Source organism: Vidua chalybeata, chromosome 15 (genome assembly GCF_026979565.1).
Source record: "Vidua chalybeata isolate OUT-0048 chromosome 15, bVidCha1 merged haplotype, whole genome shotgun sequence".
Classification (NCBI taxonomy): domain Eukaryota; kingdom Metazoa; phylum Chordata; class Aves; order Passeriformes; family Viduidae; genus Vidua; species Vidua chalybeata.
This window is the reverse complement of record NC_071544.1, coordinates 16,495,751-16,512,758: the sequence shown is the minus strand read 5'-3', so window position 1 is coordinate 16,512,758 and position 17,008 is coordinate 16,495,751. Positions and strand designations below refer to the sequence as shown.

At 54.1% G+C, this 17,008-nt stretch overlaps 1 protein-coding gene across 2 annotated transcripts in view; it reads left to right on the top strand.

Annotated features, from left to right (window-relative positions):
- Positions 1-17,008, top strand: part of SH3PXD2B (SH3 and PX domains 2B) — a 65,467-nt gene that overhangs the window by 38,480 nt on the left and 9,979 nt on the right. The window contains exons 5-9 of one of the 2 annotated variants that reach the window (XM_053956779.1): positions 593-684; positions 8,035-8,060; positions 14,618-14,752; positions 16,102-16,206; positions 16,847-16,930. In XM_053956779.1, the coding sequence (XP_053812754.1) occupies positions 593-684; positions 8,035-8,060; positions 14,618-14,752; positions 16,102-16,206; positions 16,847-16,930 (442 nt within the window). The remainder of the gene's footprint in view (positions 1-592; positions 685-8,034; positions 8,061-14,617; positions 14,753-16,101; positions 16,207-16,846; positions 16,931-17,008) is intronic. The other variant, XM_053956780.1, reaches the window with a different exon arrangement.

Sequence of the window (17,008 nt, the reverse complement as noted above, 5' to 3'; positions counted from 1 at the left end):
CAACTCTGTATGAGGAGTTACAAGTCACAAGGGTTTGAGAAGTGTGATATTTGAACTAACACAGGGTGGAAAAGTAGAATTTTGGGGTTTTTTAGAATGTAATTCAGGGGTACAAGATGGAGGAATCTGGGCATGTCCTAGCCTTTTTCTCCTCCTTGTTCCCCATGTCTTGGCGTGATGGTGGCACTTTTCTATTGGTTTAAAGTAGAGATTCACAGTCTAACACAGATGATGGGAATTGGTAATAAATTGTAAACATACACACCTAGTTTTGAGTATATAAGGTGGGAGCTGCCCAGGACTCGGGGCAGACTGCCATGGCTTCTGTACTAGGCGGACCACAGCAGGTCAGAGAGAAAATATTATAGATAAGGAGAAAGAAACAACCTTGAAAACTCAGCTTCACGCCTTCCAGACTCCTTCTTCGGCTACCAGGCTAGGGGAACAAAGACTGTCACACTGCTGGGATTTCAGAGACCCTGGCACCCCTTGGGTGCCACTCATGTCCCAGGTCCCTGCCTCCCAGGAGTCCTCCCTGGGCTCTGTGCACAGTCTGGGTGTTTCCATCACCATGTCTGTGTTTGCTCCTCAGGCTCTGATCCAGCTGCCTCCCTACATCTCCCAGTGTGAGGAGGTGCTGCAGTTCTTCGAGACACGGCCCGACGACCTGACCCCCCCCAAAGAGTGAGCCACTGCTGGGGTGGTGGGGAGAGAAACTGGGATGGTGGGGAGACAAACTGGGATAGTGGGGAGAGACAAACTGGGATGGTGGGGAGAGAAACTGGGATGGTGGGGAGACAAACTGGGATGGTGGGGAGAGACAAACTGGGATATGATCAGACACAAACTGGGATGGTGGTGAGACATGAACTGGGATGGTGGGGAGAGAAACTGGGATGGTGGGGAGAGACAAACTGGGATGGTGGTGGGACATGAACTGGGATGGTGATGAGATACAAACTGAATTGTGGTGAGACAAACTGGAATTGTGGGGAGACACAAACTGGGATGGTGATGAGACACAAACTGGGATGTGGTGAGACACAAACTGGGATGGTGGTGAGACAAACTGGGATGGTGGTGGGACAAACTGGAATGTGATGAGACACAAACTGGCATGGTGGTGAGACAAACTGGGATGGTGGTGGGACAAACTGGGATGTGATGAGACTCAAACTGGGATGAGACACGAACTGCCTTGGACTTGCTGATACCCACGACTCAGGTGTTCATGAGCAATTCCCTTGCGGGTCACAGGTCTGGGATTTGGAGACTTTGGTGGAGAGGCTCTGCAGCTCAGGGTGGACACCTTTCTCCAGTGGGGAAGTGGAAACACTTCTCTGGGACCCCATGGAGTGTTGGTCTCTTCCTGAGCCTCTTTCTACTTGCAAACACCACTCTCAGGAACACGATCAGCCTGAAGAGCCTCACTTCACACATTTGCACCAACCTCTGCCTCGTTGGAAGGGCATTTCCCCTCAGCCATATCCACGAGCCCCATGCATAACAACACTCCAGAGCCTCTCCACGCAAACCCAGGAAGGTTTGCAGGGAATCTTGTGTGCCTTATGCAACTCGGTGTGGTTCTAAGTCTTGTGACTGTGAGCTGCTCTGGCCAGGAGCCACCCATCTCCTACTAATCACGAGCAGCATAAATCTGAGCAGCCGCCTCCGTGTCCTGCTCTGCTGCTCTCCCTTTCCCTGCTGCATGTGACACGGCTCCTGAGCAGTGGAGGAGGCCTGAATTGATTGTGAGGGGAAAGGCAATAAATTGATTTGACACCATTCTCTTTTGGAAGGGTGTGGAGGTAGATAAGGGGATTTTTTTTTTTTTTTCTCCCCTGAGCCTGTCAGGTCTCCATCTCAGTATCGTGCTTGTGTGGACTACATCTTCTCCCTGGGTTTTTGATTATTTTCATTCCCTCTCTTAACTCCCCCTTCCCCCATCCCTGCTTTCCTCCTTTGGCTCCTGTTTCTATTGGCTTGGCCTGCCATCATTTCTCCTGCAGCTCGTGGTCACTGATGAGATTGGTCTGAGAGCCCCAGAGCCCATTAACTAATTGCTTGCTGTCGCTGATGCTCTCATCTGTCCTGCCCAGCTATTGCTCACCACTTAACCTGCTGCCCCATGGGTCATCCCTCAGAGGAGGTCATCCCTCAGGGAAGGTCATCCCTCAGGGAAGGTCATCCCTCAGGGAATGCTCAGCTCAAGGGCAAGCAAGGGACACCAGGACAAGATGAGCTTGCAAGGACATCAGAGGGAGGTATCATAGGGTGGGGCTGTTTTGGGATGTGGGGCACTGTCTGTGCACAGATCTTTGAGCCCTGCATGAGGGGGAGGAGCTGCTCTGCAGTGAGAATCAAGTCTTGGACCTGCCTGCAGCTGAGGGACCTTCAGCACGGGGGATGGAAGGGCAGCTTCAGTCTCACACCCGCTCTCCTCACCTTTATTTTGTCTTCTAGGCTGAGCCAGGAACGAGGCAGGGTGGGCACTGTGGCCAGAGCGTCAGGTGTGGGGGGAGACCTTTGGGTGCTGAGTGGGGCAGCCCTGTGAGCTGCTGTGCTTGCAGCTGGAGCTCCCAGCCCTCTGTCCTTGCAGCCACCAGGGCCAGTCCCCTGTCACCTCCCTGCTCTGGGTCTGAGAGACAAGGCACTGCCTGGAGCCCACCCCAGACATGTTCTTGTGGTGGGACAATCCACAGGGTGCAGAATTCTGTGCGTTTGTGAGTTTTGGCCATTGCAGGGCTGGGTGGGCGAGCAGGTGATGCTGAATCCAGTGCTGGTCGTGCTGCTTCTCCTGCCTGCCCCTCTCCATGGGGAATGTGCTGCTTCCCCTTCTCCTCCTTTCCATGGGGAATGTGCTGCTTCCCTTTCTCCTCCTCTCCATGGGGAATGTGCTGCTTCCCTTTCTCCTCCTCTCCATGGGGAATGTGCTGCTTCCCTTTCTCCTTTCCATGGGGAATGTGCTGCTTCCCTTTCTCCTCCTCTCCAGGAGGAGATCCAAGCTTGCAGCACACAGAGGGACCCAGTGGGTGCCCCTTGTCCCCTTGCCTCCAGCAGCCAAACCCTACAGCATCTCAAGGACATCCCCGTTGCGTCCCCCATCCCATTCCGAATGCCAGAGGGGTATTTATTAGCTACAATTCAAAATGCTAATTAATACAAGTCCTTGACTGTCTCCTCTGGAGGGACTGGGAGCCCATTCCCAAGGCCTGGCAGGCTGCCAGCTCAGCACTAAGGAGATGGGAGCTGTGATAGACGGCTGGGCTGGATCAGACGTGATGGCGTGTCTGGGGTTGGGCCGGATGTCATCCTTCATCCAGCACAGAAATCCTCTGCTCTGGGAATCTGAAAGGGAGCCAGGCCATCAACAGAGTGGGGGAAAGAAAAAAAAAAAAAAAAAAAAGGGGGAAAAAAAAAAAGGAAAATATTGTGGCTGAAAGGTGGGAATGAGGGAGGGAAAAAAGGACTGGTCAGCCACTCTCACAGGAGCCTTCCTGCTCCCTGTCCCTTCCTTGGCTTCCCTGGTGGACACCTCTGGTCACCCCTGCCCACGAGGGTGGCAGCTGGTGGCCGTGAAGGGGACGTGCCTGTGGGTGCTGTTCTGTCTGGGGTGCAGGTGAGGCTCCACCCAACTCACTGCACCCCTGGATGTCAAACCCTGCCAGGGGCCACAGCTGGCTGCAGTCCTTGGAGCTCTGCTTGAAATGCAGTTCATGCAATTCTGCTTTAACTGCAGTCCTTGGAATTCTGGTTTAACTGCAGTTTGTGGAATTCTGCTTTAACTGCAGCTTGTAGAATTCTGGTTTAACTGCAGTTCATGGAATTCTGGTTTAACTGCAGTTTGTGGAATTCTGGTTTAACTGCAGCTTGTAGAATTCTGGTTTAACTGCAGTCTGTGCAACTCTAATTTAACTGCAAATCATGCAATTCTGGTTTAACTGCAGGTTATGGAGCTCTGCTTTAACTGCAGTTTATGGAGCTCTGGTTTAACTGCAGTTTGTGGAATTCTGGTTTAACTGCAAATCATGGAATTCTGCTTTAACTGCAGTCTGTGGAGCTCTGCTTTAACTGGAAAGGGTGAATTCAGTCCTTGGTTCTGGCAGTGTTTGGGAATGGAAAGAGGAGGTTGGACAGCCCAAGCATTTCTCTCCAGGCCCTTGTGGTGTTGTTTTCCCTGGAGCTGGAGCTCTCCCCGGGCTGAGCCAGGGCTCTCCTGCTTTTCCTGCAGTGCAGCTCCCTTCAGCAGCCCTGTGCTGAACAACACGAGCAGGTCCTCAGCCCTTCCCAACCTCCCCCCTGCTCTCCAAGCCCCAGCCTGTCCCAGGGAGAGGAAAAGGGTCAAACTCTGACTTTATTCCTCCTCCTTCCACCACTGCTCCCAGCTGGGCAGGATGTCACAGCCAGCAGTGCAGTTGAGACAGGAGTCTCCAGCATTTGGTGGGTGGAAGAGGGAGGTGAAGCCCTCCCTCCATCCCCTCTTTTCTCTTCCCCAACTTTTCTGTGTACTGGAGAGACCACATCAAGCAGGAGAGCAGTGGGAGGTGGCAGGGTTTCTGCTGGCAGTGACAGCTGGTGGCTTTTGTGATGTGGATCCCTGTCCAGCAAGCTCTGGACTGGAATTACTCCACTCCTTCCAACTCATAGGGCTGCCCAGTGTGGGGCAGAATGAGGCTGAATCCAGAGGAATTTGTGAAGAGCAGTGAGGGAAGGGGGAGAAGAGAAATGGTTATGGAAAAAGAAAAGAAATCTCTGGGACGTTAGCAATCTGGGGGATGTGGGATTTTTCTCCTCAGTGTTGGATGGAAGCCCTGCAGCTTCAAAGAACAGAAGTCATCAAATTCCTGCTCCCCACATCTCTCAGCAGGTCTGACCAGCACGGGATGCTGGGCTGCTGAGGTGGGAGGTTGCAGTGTGCACCCCCTCACCTCCCACCCACCCCTTTGCAGCTCAGAGCTGTTTTTAACCACAGCAGAGGTGCTGGAATAAGGCTGGGGAAGTCTGAGGGGCTGGGCATGGAGCCACTGCTGAGTCAGGGCATTCAGCTGCTCTCTCCTCCAGCTGAATTTCAGCTCTGGGACATGAGGGAGCCCAGGTTAACTCTGTAGAGAAGCAAGGCCCTTATAGCTAATTCATAAGTTATTAACAATTAACTAGTTATTAATATTACCAAGTTATTACCAATTAATTAAGTTATTAGCAATTAATACTGCCAAGTAACTAGTTATTAATATTACCAAGTGGTTATTTATTCACTGCCCACAGTTACAAGTGGGATGTGGTGGGGAAGGGGCTGTCGTGCTGCTGTTCCCACACCTGGGGATGGGCTGTCCCTCAGCCATGAGAAACCTCTTCAATTAAAAGCATCTTTCACTGGGTTTTTTTGGGAGCTGAGCAGCCCGTCATGTATCAAACACTTTAAAAAGTTGTTGCTTTGAACTTTGTCCCTGCTGTAGGATGCAGGGGCTGCAGGAAGTCACTCCAGGAGCTTTTGCTGGTGGACCAGAGACCCATGAGTTGGTGGATATTGGTTTGGATAAGGATTTTTGCTGGCTTGTAGCTTTGGATTCTTGCTGGCTTGTAGCTTTGTAGCTCTGGGGTTGTGTCCTGCTCCCCAGACAGATCACAGCTTGTACACAAAGTTGTTTTGCATTTCTGCTGATCCCCACGTGCACATTCACCAGGAGTTCAGGCTGGATCCCAGCTCCAAAACAGCCTCCCCCTTCCCTTTCTGCTGAGAGCTGGCTGTCCTGGATGACAGCAGACAGAAATACCAAACTTCTGCTTTGTGCCAGCTCCCTGGACAGAGCACTGGGTTTCCTGAGCTTCCAGGGCAGGTTCTGAGCCTGAGGGCTCAGCTTGGCCAGCTCTGCAGTGGCCCTGGAGTGTGGGGACAGGGGCTCCTTTCAGTGCTGCTGGAGCATTTGCTAAACATCACTTCTCCCCAACAAGGGCTCTCTTGTACCCTGTTCCTTGCCTCCATAAATTTTGCAAACATCTCCAAGCTTGCTGAATGCTTAGGAGATGAACCCCCTCCCGACAGCTATTTTGGTGGCATTACTGTATTGCAGCAGGAGGTTTTTTTTTACAAGAGAGTTGTTTTTTTTTTTTTATATGAGGGAGATGTTTTCTTGGAATGCTGACCTCAGATCCGTCCCGTTTGATGTGGCTCCTGTGTGGGTTTGCAGCAGCTGGAGCTGTTTTCCTTGTGTTGGGTTTTCAGTGCTTCACCTATTCCACGAGCTGGCTGTGGCAGCAGAGGCAGTGCTGAGGTCCCCAAAGCCACATTTGGGGGCACTTTTCTCCCGTGAGTCCCACTGCAGGGTGGGTTTTTCTGTGTGACAACCTCAGGGCCACCTCCCTGCAGCTCTGGGACCTGCCTGGCCCAGCAGCCACCAAGTGTGCCTTAGGAAAAAGTTTACAAACTCAAGCCAGCTTGTAACAACTCTTCTTTAGACCTGGCTTTATAATTAATGACTTTTAATTAACATTTCTTGCCTGAATTATGACCCTGTAAGTCCATGAAGAATTTCAGTGTCCCCAGCATCCTGCAGTGAGTCGTTTAACAGTTGTCTTACAGGTTGTTGAAAAGCAGCCTCTTTGTATTTGTTTTTAATTTATTTTTAAAGCCTGCTCACTTTGCTCAACCTCTGTGCTCCCCATCTCACTCCTTCCCACCCCTGGATCCTCAGGGATGCTGCCTAGAGAAGATGTTTGAGAAACCTGACTCTCTTTTCCTAAAAAAAAAACCCATGGCATGGGGATTATTGAATGCGCTAAGAGTTCTCCATGTGTCAGAGTTTCCTTTCAGGGGATTATGAGGTTCTTGAAGGACACTGGGCTGAGCCCACTGAGACTGTGGTGTTGGCTCAGAGCTTTAAGTGAGGCTCCAGTCACACAGCAACCCTTGCCTTCAGAGTTCTGGGAAGCAGCTGGAGAAGCATTCCTGGGTTTTTCCACCTCTGTGGGGCTGGTTGGTGTCCCCCTGTCACAGCTGTGCATTGGTGCTCTGTAACTGGGCCGTGGCTGCTGGGGGGCTGGAGCTAAATGAGATTTGCAGTGGAAGGCAGAGTGGTTTTTCCTTCCCTTCTGGAGCCATGAGTTTCCAGGGAGCCATGCACGTGAGCCCTGCTGCTGCCCTTCTCTGCTCCTCAGGGATCCGAGGAGGAGGAGGAGGAGATGCTGCCAGGAGTTTATTGCTGTTTCCTGTCTTGTCTGAGCTCCTGTCCCCTCTGAGGTGCTTGGGCTGGGGCTGCTGCTGCTCTTCAGACCTGCAGCTCTTTGTGTCCCTGCCAGGAACATCCCAGCAGCAAAGTGGAATTGCAGCTCCTTCCTTGCCCCCTCACTCAGACGGAGCAGCCAGAGAAGGGAAGCAGGGGATGAGTTACAGTGATGGCTTTAGCAGAAGGCAGAAGGCAAAAACTCCAGTTCTTCCCATCAGCACGAGGGTGCCATTCCCACCTGCTGATCTCCAGCCTGCTCATCTGGCCTGGCTTTGCCTCCCTTCCCTGTGGTACCTCTGAACTGGGGCAATCTTAATGGGGCTTATTAATTAACTCTGATTTAGCTCTGCCTCTACTGGGAAATCTTTGGGATGCTGTGTCCCATGGATTCCCCTGCTGGTGTCTGCACTGGGACGTGGTGCTCAGGTCTCTGCACAGTCTGTGGTCTCTGAACTCAACAGGCTCCAGTTCCTGTAACAATGTCCTGCTTGTTTCCACTCCACCTTGGCTGCATTTTATTTCATTTTATTGAGACTTCCACGGATGAGTGCCCGAGGTGGTACCAAGTGCCTCGGTGGAAGCTGCAAGGCCAGGCCAGCACCCAAGCTCACCCTGGGAAGGACAAAACGTTAAATTATGAAATGAAAGGAGGGGGGCAGGGGCTGTTTGCAGGTGGGTGATGCCCATGGCGACAATGGCTGGTTGAGGGAGGTCAGTGGCAGCACTGTGTGCATTCCTGGGTGGGTTTGTCACTCGGCCAACACCCCAACTGTCCCCTCGCTCTGCTGACACTCTTCCTTCTCTCTTTCAGGGAGCCCATTGGAAAGAAGAGGTCTGGTAAGGACTCCTTTCCTCTCTGCTGGTTACACCAACTCCTCCTTCCAGCCACAGGCCAGCTCTCCTGCTGTGGGGCGAGGTCCCAGCCCCACGGCAACCCAGCCCCTGCTCTGCTCCCCAGCAGTGCCCCCCTCCATCCACTGGCACCTCACTGCAGCCTCCAGGCCCCCATCCCGCATTCCCCGAGCCTCTGTGGTGCTCCCCAAGGAGCCCACAGCTCTCAGCACTGCCCTGGGGGTGTTGTCAGCACTGCTGGACCCCCAGTCCATCCCCTCCCTGCCTCATGCCTTGTCTCCCATCCTTTTGTTCCTCATCAGGGATTATCCAGAGAACGGCCTCTTTCCTGCAGAGAGGTACTAACAGCTGCTCCTGCCCTTGCTCTGCTCTGCCTTTCTCTGGGGGACACCTGCTCAGCTGGGGTGGGGGGGCAAGAAGCTTGTCACCCTTGCCAGAAGCTGTCACGTCCCCTGTGGCTTTCTGTGGTGGCTGGTGGACACGGGGCGGTGGCAACAGGGGCTGGGGCTTGGCTCTCGGCGCAGCTCCGCGTGCAGGGGACGTGCCCCAGGCCCTGCTGAAGGTCTGCAGGGGTGGGAATGCAGAATTTCAGGAGTGCAGAGGAATGTCTGAGCTGCCCCGGGGGGCAGGGAGGGGCTGAAGGCCTCCCGGTGCTGCAGGGTGTTCTCCTTCACCGTGGCACCAGCTGGGAGCCTTGGGAAGGTGCTTGGGTCTGGGATGCTCTACCCTTGCTCCTCAAGAGAGGGGGACATCTCTGAAAGACCCCCTTGCTGGTGTGGTTTAGGGTTTTTTGAGCTTCCCAAAAAGAGCAGGAGGGAGGAGCAGAAGAGCCTTTGATCCGTGGGTTAAGGAGACATCTTTCAGCTCCTGGAGCTGCAGAAGGTACAGAAACGTGTGAGGCTCTTTAGGAAGGAAGGTCTGAGCCTTGGCTGCGTGGGGATCCTGCTGAAATCAGTGGTGGAAAGGGTTTTGGCCAGAGAACTGGCACTGCCATCGCCTGTGTGAGCAAACTCCCTCGTAGTGAGCGGGTTCCTCTTGCAGGAGAGAGGAGAGGCACAGGAGGGACTCAAGGATTCCACTTCCTTTTCCAGTGGAGCTGCAGGTCATCCCTCCTTCAGGAGCTGATGGTGTCCCCCTGTCTTCAGTGGTGCTAGGATGCAGATGGGAAGCTCTGGTGCTGTTGGTGGCTCCTGGTTTTGATCTGTTCTCACGGGCTGAGTGCTCTCCTGTGGGGCTCGCAGGGTTTTAACCTGTCAAAACCTTGGACAGCATTTTCTGCTCGATCTCTGACTGCTCTCTGTCCAAGCAGGACGTTGGTCATTTTAAACTCTCATGAGCCAGCACAGCCTGACTCTGTTCTGAAGTGCTGGGGGCAAGAGAAGGGGAGGCCTCTCTAGGGTTGAGAAGAGGAAAAACATTCCTGCTGCATAACTCAGTTCAATGAGGGCAAAATTCAATTCAAGGATGCTGCTTGTTAGAGAAGCAGGAGTTCTCCACTGAGAAGGAAGAGTTTGGATGACATCCAAGGCAGAGCCTGCTCTGGCAGGGCAGGATGTGCTGTTCTGCCCCTGGCAGCAGCCACCAGGGAAAGGTGTTTGCTCTCAGTAACCTTACACAGGGTTGATGCCTCGTGCCAGACGTGTTCAGAGATTCATCTCACTGTGTTGCATTTCCTGGCAGCAGAAACAGAATTTGGTTCAGCTGCTGTCACCCCAGCTCCTTCTACACCTTGAGGAAATCCCTGGTGGTTCATTGGGTTCTCAAGCCAGGCCTGCTTTGAGGTAGCAAATGTGCAGCAAGGCACCAAAAATACTCCTTCAATCCAGGATGTCCCTGAGGAGGGGTCATCCAACAGCTGCTAACAAACAAAAATCACGAAGATTGTCCAAAAAGCAATTTCCCAATTGCTAGAGAGGGGGTGAACTGCTCTTGAGTAGTGTTGGAAAGAGCTCTGAGGTCCTGGCAGCAGCAAGCCGGGTTTGGAAATGGGATTTGAGCAAACACTGGGGTGCAGAGTGGGTTAAAGTGCTGCTCCTGTGGTGACCACGAGACTCAGGTGACATTCGGAGTTTCGAGGAGGGCCCGGTGTGTGTGAGCACTGGGAATAAAATCTGCTTTCTTTGCTTAGCTTTTTTTTTCCCCAGCATTTGTAATCCCACCTGCCTGAGCCTGAGGCGTGGGCTCTGCACAGCCTGCAGCTTGCAGGGGGTGGATTATCCCCAGCCTTTGGGGCTCTGCCTTGGCCACTGATTTAGGTGTCTAAAAGTAGTCATCCCATCAGTCCCCTGAGTGTTGGAGCGTTTCTGTTCTCTGCCTCTCACAGTTGAAAGCACAGATGGAGAGCCACGGGTTGGTGCAGGCGAGCCTGGAGCTGCCTGCAGAGTTTATCTTTGGGTGGAGCTGCCCAGGGAGGCTGGCAGAGACCTCAAATGCCCCTTTGCCAGTTTGGTTTTAGCTGCTTCCTTGTGTGCCCACGTCCCTTTTGCTGTGCTGAGGAGTGTCCCTGCAGGGGCAGAGAGAGCCCAAACTGCAGTGCTGGGTCTGAGGAGAGGCAGTGAAGGAGCCTCAGGGGAGCTGTCTGAAACCCCACTGGTGAATGGCATTTCCATGTGATTGTTTTTCCAGATTCTGGAAGAATCCCTGGGGAGGTGAGAGGGTTTGCAAAGAATTCAGCACAGCCTTCAGTGCCCATTGCACGTGAGAGCAGGAGGAAGGTCCATCCCCCTTGCAGAACTGATCACCCCAAACCCCTGAGGTCTGGGAGAAGAGGGGCTGTCCTGAGCTCTGGATCTGATCCACACAGGCAGAGGAGGAAGGGACTTGATCCAAAGAATTACATTTTTGGCAGATGCATTAGGCCAAGGCTGGAGTGAACAACAGGCTCCAAACCTGTGCCCCTAATTCAGTGCTGAGCTCTTTGTTTCCCTCTGGGAGCACCAAGGTCCAAGCTCTGTCAGAAATTCCTCACTTTTGGCACTTGCAAAGCCAGAAACTGGAAAGGCTGGAAACATCACAAGCAGCCCCATATCTGTGAGATTTCCTGCTGGGTTTGTACATCTCAACCCTTGGGTGAAAGGCCAAGTTTCTGGCCAAACAAAACCCCCATGGATTTTTGGGCTGGCCGAGGGTGAGGTCACTGCTCTGAGCAGCCCTGGGGTTGGCTCTGGGATGTGCTGAGTGCCTCTCCTGCATCCAGGGCCAGCATCACTTCTGCAAGCCCAGCCCAGGGGCCTCAGTGGTCCCTTGACTCGATGGATTCCCCTTCTCTAGGCCACATTTGTGTCATTGTCCCAGCTGAGGATGCACAGTCTGTGCTCCTGCCTGAGCTGGCTGCAAACCGCTCTCCCGGGGGACAAATTCCTCCTCCCCTGCCCAGCCCAGAGCTTTGGAGCTGTCTCCCACCTCCCTGGGCAGCTTTACACCATTGCTATTTGGAGGAGCCCGGGTCTGGCCGTGCTCAGCATGCTTTGCTCACTCCAGGGTGTGTTTTTGTGGTTGAGGATGATTAGGCCAGGTGAAGATGCTCCCGGAATTAACGCCTACCTCTTCCTCCAAGCTCGGTTTGCCACTTCTCTTGCTGGTTTAGTGGGTACATTGGAGGATCCAGAACTGGCTGCTGAAACTGCAAATAGCCTCAGAGGCACAGGTGTAATTACAGCCAGGGAGGCAGAAAGGGGAGCACTTATCTCTTCCTGCAGTTGTTATTCTTCTCTCAGGGGCTGGGTAGATCCTCAGATCGCTTTAAGCACAAACCTTTAATTGAGCTGCTAGAAGAGACAGTCCCAGCATCCACCATTCACTTTGGAGGGCTGTTTTTAACTCTGTCTGCTGCCCCACCTTTGGGTTTTGGTGTGGAGGAAGCTTTCATGAGCAGGAACAGATCCTCTGCACTTGGCCAGCTCACCTGGAGCTCTGCAGAGTGCTGTTTATGGACACAGACAGTTTCCTTCCTTTTCCTTTAAATAACACTGCCCTGCAGATTTAGATTTCATTTAAATCTTGGTTGTGGTCTGGCATTCTCAGAAGCAGCTGGGAGAGGTTGTGACAGGAGAACTTCTCCAGGAGGCAGCAGAACATCCTGGGAATCCTGAGGACCTGCTAGATCTTGTCCTTCAGGATGAGGATGGCACCTTAGCACACATCTTCCCTCTCAATCCCTCCTTTTATCTCTCAATTAATCTTTTCAAACTCTACTTTTCAACCTGGAACATTTGAAACATCCCCTCCTGACTTTTCCTGGTCTCTGCACCAGGTGTGGCAAGTAAATACAGGGAATAAAGTAGACAATGAGAGTTTGTATTAGCCCAGTAATCCTTGTAGATGGCTCCTGACAGCCAAGGTCTCCCATCCTTTTCTTCCAGTTGAGAAGTCCAAATCTCTGGGGCATTAGAGATCAATTTAAAAGATCAATTTAAAAATACTCCAATGACCTCAAGTAACCCCTGTGACCTCCAGTAACCCCCATCAGGGCCTCAGATGCCCTCAAGTAACCCCTGGATCAATTAAAAAATACTCCAATGACCTCCAGTAACCCCAAATGAACTAAAACAACCCCTCTCAGGGACTCCAATGACTTCAAGGAACCCCAAGTGACCTCAAGGAACCCCAAATGACCTCAAGTAATCCCAAATGACCTCAAAGAACCCCAAATGACCTCAAGGAACCCATACCAGGGCCTCCAATGACCTCACACACACATTCACCTTCACTGAATAAAATGCACCTGCTCATCTTTCCCCCTTAGCAAAAGAACATTTGAACATTCGAATCAGAGAGAGAAGTTCCCCTGTCTGCTAGGAAAGGAAACACGATTTTGGGTCCAGCAAGGGCTCCAGGTACAACAGCACATCCTGACACCCTTAACAATCCCTTTCTAAAGTTCTTTTTCACAACTGGCACATTGATTCCTTCCCAGTCTCTGTCCTGGTGGCCTCCCCCTTCCCTTTGCTCCTGGGGCTCCCTGCACTTCATCCCACCAGGGGCTGTAAAAACTGTGTCATGATCCTTGCCTGTACTTTCACCTTTTCTCATCCTGGCACAGGGGAGTCCTGGACAAGAGTTTTTTTTTGAGACTTTTGTGCTTCTTGGAGGTTTCTGGAGGCAGACAGAGAAGTGCTGTGGACTTTTGTGCTTCTTGGAGGTTTCTGGGGGCAGACAGGGAAGTGCTGTGGACTTTTGTGCTTCTTGGAGGTTTCTGGGGGCAGACAGAGAAGTGCTGTGGATTTTTGTGCTTCTTGGAGGTTTCTGGGGGCAGACAGAGAAGTGCTGTGGTGCTCTGGGCACCTGAGTGCCCCGTGCCTGGTTGATGATGTGGTGTATCCCGGTGTCCCGGTGATCCCACAGTGCTCCCGGTGTCCTGGTTGTCCCGCAGTTCTCCCAGTGTCCCAGTTATCCCACAGTATTCCTGGTGATCCCGCAGTTCTCCCAGTGATCCCGCAGTGCTCCCGGTGTCCCGGTGATCCCGCAGTGCTCCCGGTGTCCCAGTTATCCCACAGTATTCCTGGTGTCCCGGTGATCCTACAGTGCTCCCGGTGTCCTGGTGATCCCGCAGTGCTCCCGGTGTCCCAGTTGTCCCACAGTATTCCCGGTGATCCCACAGTTCTCCCGGTGATCCCACAGTTCTCCCGGTGTCCCGGTTGTCCTGCAGTTCTCCCAGTTGTCCCACGGTTCTCCCGGTTATCCCGCAGTTCTCCCGGTGTCCCGGTTGTCCCACAGTTCTCCCGGTGTCCCGGTTGTCCCACAGTTCTCCCGGTTGTCCCGCAGTTCTCCCGGTGTCCCGTAGTTCTCCCGGTGTCCCGGTTGTCCCACGGTGTCCCGGTTATCCCGCAGTTCTCCCGGTGTCCCAGTTGTCCCACAGTTCTCCCGGTTATCCCGCAGTTCTCCCGGTGTCCTGGTTGTCCCACGCTTCTCCCGGTTATCCCGCAGTGCCACCTGCCGCCGGTCCAGCTCCGTTCGCCGGCGATCCCGGCTTATCCCGGCTCTCCTCTTCCTGGCCGCAGGAGCGCTCTGTTCCCGCTGTGTTCTGCCCCCCCTGCCCCTCCTGGGGGTATTTTCCCCCCTTTTTTGCCAGGAGACCGGGATGTGCAGCAGGAGGAGCTGGGCAGGGAGCAGCGCAGACCGAGGGGCTGAACACAGCGGGGCTGTGAGGACAGGGGATGCTGCCCTGCCCTACAAACACCTCCCAGCGGGGCTCTGGGGCTCCTCAGCCCAGCAGAACCCGCTGCAGGCTCTGTTTTGGGGCAGCCCATGGGCACAGGAGGGTCCCCGAAACGCCGGGCAGGTGCAGGCTGCTGTGAGCTCCTGTGCTGGTGGTGGCTGGTGGAGGCTGCTTGGATGGCTCTGGTGGGCAGCAGCAGGTCTCACCTGGCTGTCCCCACCTCACCTGGCTGCTGGTTTGATCCCTGTCCCCCTCACTCCTGCCCAAATCTCGGGCTCACCCCTCTCACGCTGGGGTCCCCGGGGTGCCCTCGGTGGCGGCGGCCGTGCCCTGGGGACGGTGCTGACCTGGCACACGGGTCGGTTTTGTCCCCCTCCCTGTGCAGGAGCTGACTGTGCCTCGGCTGAGCCCCTGGTGCTGGAGCAGTATGTCGTGGTGGCCGACTACCAGAAGCAGGAGAGCTCGGAGATCAGCCTGTGCGTGGGCCAGGTGGTGGATATCATTGAGAAGAACGAATCAGGTACAGGGAGCTGGGCTCGGCGCAGGCTTCTGGGGCTGCACAGGAGCAGTCCTGGGCTCTCGGTGCTTTCCTTAAGCAGAACAGCCCCCAGGCATGCCACGGGCGTGGTGAGCTGAGGTGGGATGTGCAGGAAGCAGCTCTGCTCTGCGAGCGTGGACCAGGCTGCGGGGCTGATCTCCCCTCGTGCCGAGCGCCCGGCGCCGTCCACCTTCGTCAGTCTCTACTTGGTGCTTCTTGGTGCTGGAAAACTTGGCTGGCGTGTCCCGAGGGCAAAAGCCATCCCTGGGCTTGGCAGGCTGGTTTTAGTGACAGAGAGGGACACTCTGGTGGTGGCCACGAAAGCCCCCTTGGTGCATCCCCAATTCCTCTGGGCAGCAGCCGAGCTCTTCGCTTGCTTCAAAACTGAAACTTGCTCTTAACCTCTGCAAAGGGACTGAGCCATGTCGTGGACCCAGCTTGTGGAGAATTTCTTCCCTGAAGCTTACAGAAGTTGCTCGTTGTGGGGAGTTAAATGAAAATAGATTTTAACAGCTCTGGAGAGCTGGTCACCAGAGGATCAGTTGCACCAGCAGCTCTGTTTGAGAACGAGAGAAATAAAAGCAGCCCTGAAGCAAATGAAACGATTAGCACAGCCAGCTCGAAAGCTGTGGAAAATCATTTATTTATCAAAGGTCAGGCCTGCTTTTCCCTCCCATGCAGGTAGCTGATTCCCTCCCTGACAATCTAGTTGTGTTTCTAAATGACTCACTGGGGAGGTTCTGAGGGCAATACTCAGTCTTTATTTTTCCCCCCTAAAGACACAAATTGTGCTTTTAATAACAAGCAGCAAGAGTTGGTTTGTATTGGACACACAGGGGGGCCCAGAATTGCTTGTGGCCTCTCTGGGGCTGGCTGGGCTTCCACTGGGAAAGCTGATGTTTTAAATCCTGGATTTGCTCGTGGCTTTTCAGTTCTGCTGTTTCCACAAACGTGGAGAAGGCGAGCGCAGCAGGACTCGGCTATCGATTCACACCCAGGGTATTCATCTCTGCTAATTAGCCCAGGCTTGCTGACCCACGCTGAGGGAAAATGAACCATGAAGGGGCAGAAAGGACCGAAAGCAAATGCAGTGGCTGGAGCCATTCAGCTCTCAGAGCCTCTCCTGGTTTTCCTGGGGAGGGAATTGTACTTTTAGATGTCACTCGGCTGCAGTTCTCCTGTGCTTGGCTCTGTTGCTTTGGGGTCACCCCAGCTTCCCATGGAGATGCAAGAAAGGGGTCACAGCCCCCCAGACATGTGGTTTGGAGGGAGGGAGGGAGTTTTTGGCTGGTGTGAGCCCTTGGCTGAGCCTCCTGCTGTTTTCTCCTCAGGCTGGTGGTTTGTGAGCACGTTGGAGGAGCAAGGCTGGGTGCCAGCGACCTGCCTGGAGGCGCAGGATGGAGTCCAGGATGAGTTCTCAATGCAGCCTGACGAAGGTAAGAAGCTGCTGGAGGCATCTGCCCCAGCTTCCTCTGCTGGAGACACTGCATCACCCTCCCTGAGCGGGGCAGGGCACGAGCCCGGGGGAGGCAAAAGCCAGGAACAAAACCTGGGGAAAGGGACAAAAGCCCAGGAATGGTCCTGCCTGCCCGGTGCTGCAGCAGGACTGGGCAGCTGGCTACTGGTGGTGTATCCACTGGCCTTTCTGCTCCTCCACAGAGGTGCCACCTCCAAGGAATGCTCACCCCAGTGCCTCCTTTCGGCCCAGGGAGCTGTTTTACCTGCCCTGGAGGAGGAGCAGAGCCCAGGTCCTTGGACAATGCATGTGACCTCAACACGTGCAGAACAAAGAGCACACAGTGTGGCCAAGGCAAGGTTCCAGCCTGCCCTTGGAGCAAATCCCAAGTGCCCCTGGATAACCCATCCTTCCCAGTGCCTCCGTGTGCCCCAGGCAGAGCAGTAGCTGGCTCAGCCCCTCGTCTGGGGATGGAGGGGGGCTCAGCCTGGGGAGGGCTCCAGGTGAGCAGAGTCTCTGTACCACTCCCCGTGTCAGCCCTGTCTCCTCCTGGACCTGAAGTGCCACCTCCTTACGTCCTCTCTTGTCCTTCTCCTGCTTCCCCACCGTGCTGTTCCCAGTGCCATGGAGATACTGGTCTCTGCCCAGGCACCTTGGCCGCCGCCGGACTCTTGGGGACTTGTACACGCCTGGATGGGGTCAAGGTGGAGCACACAGAGACTTTCTTGGCTGCCCCCGTGTTGTGCTTGGAGCCTCGTGTGCATGTTGGTTTGCTGTGCATG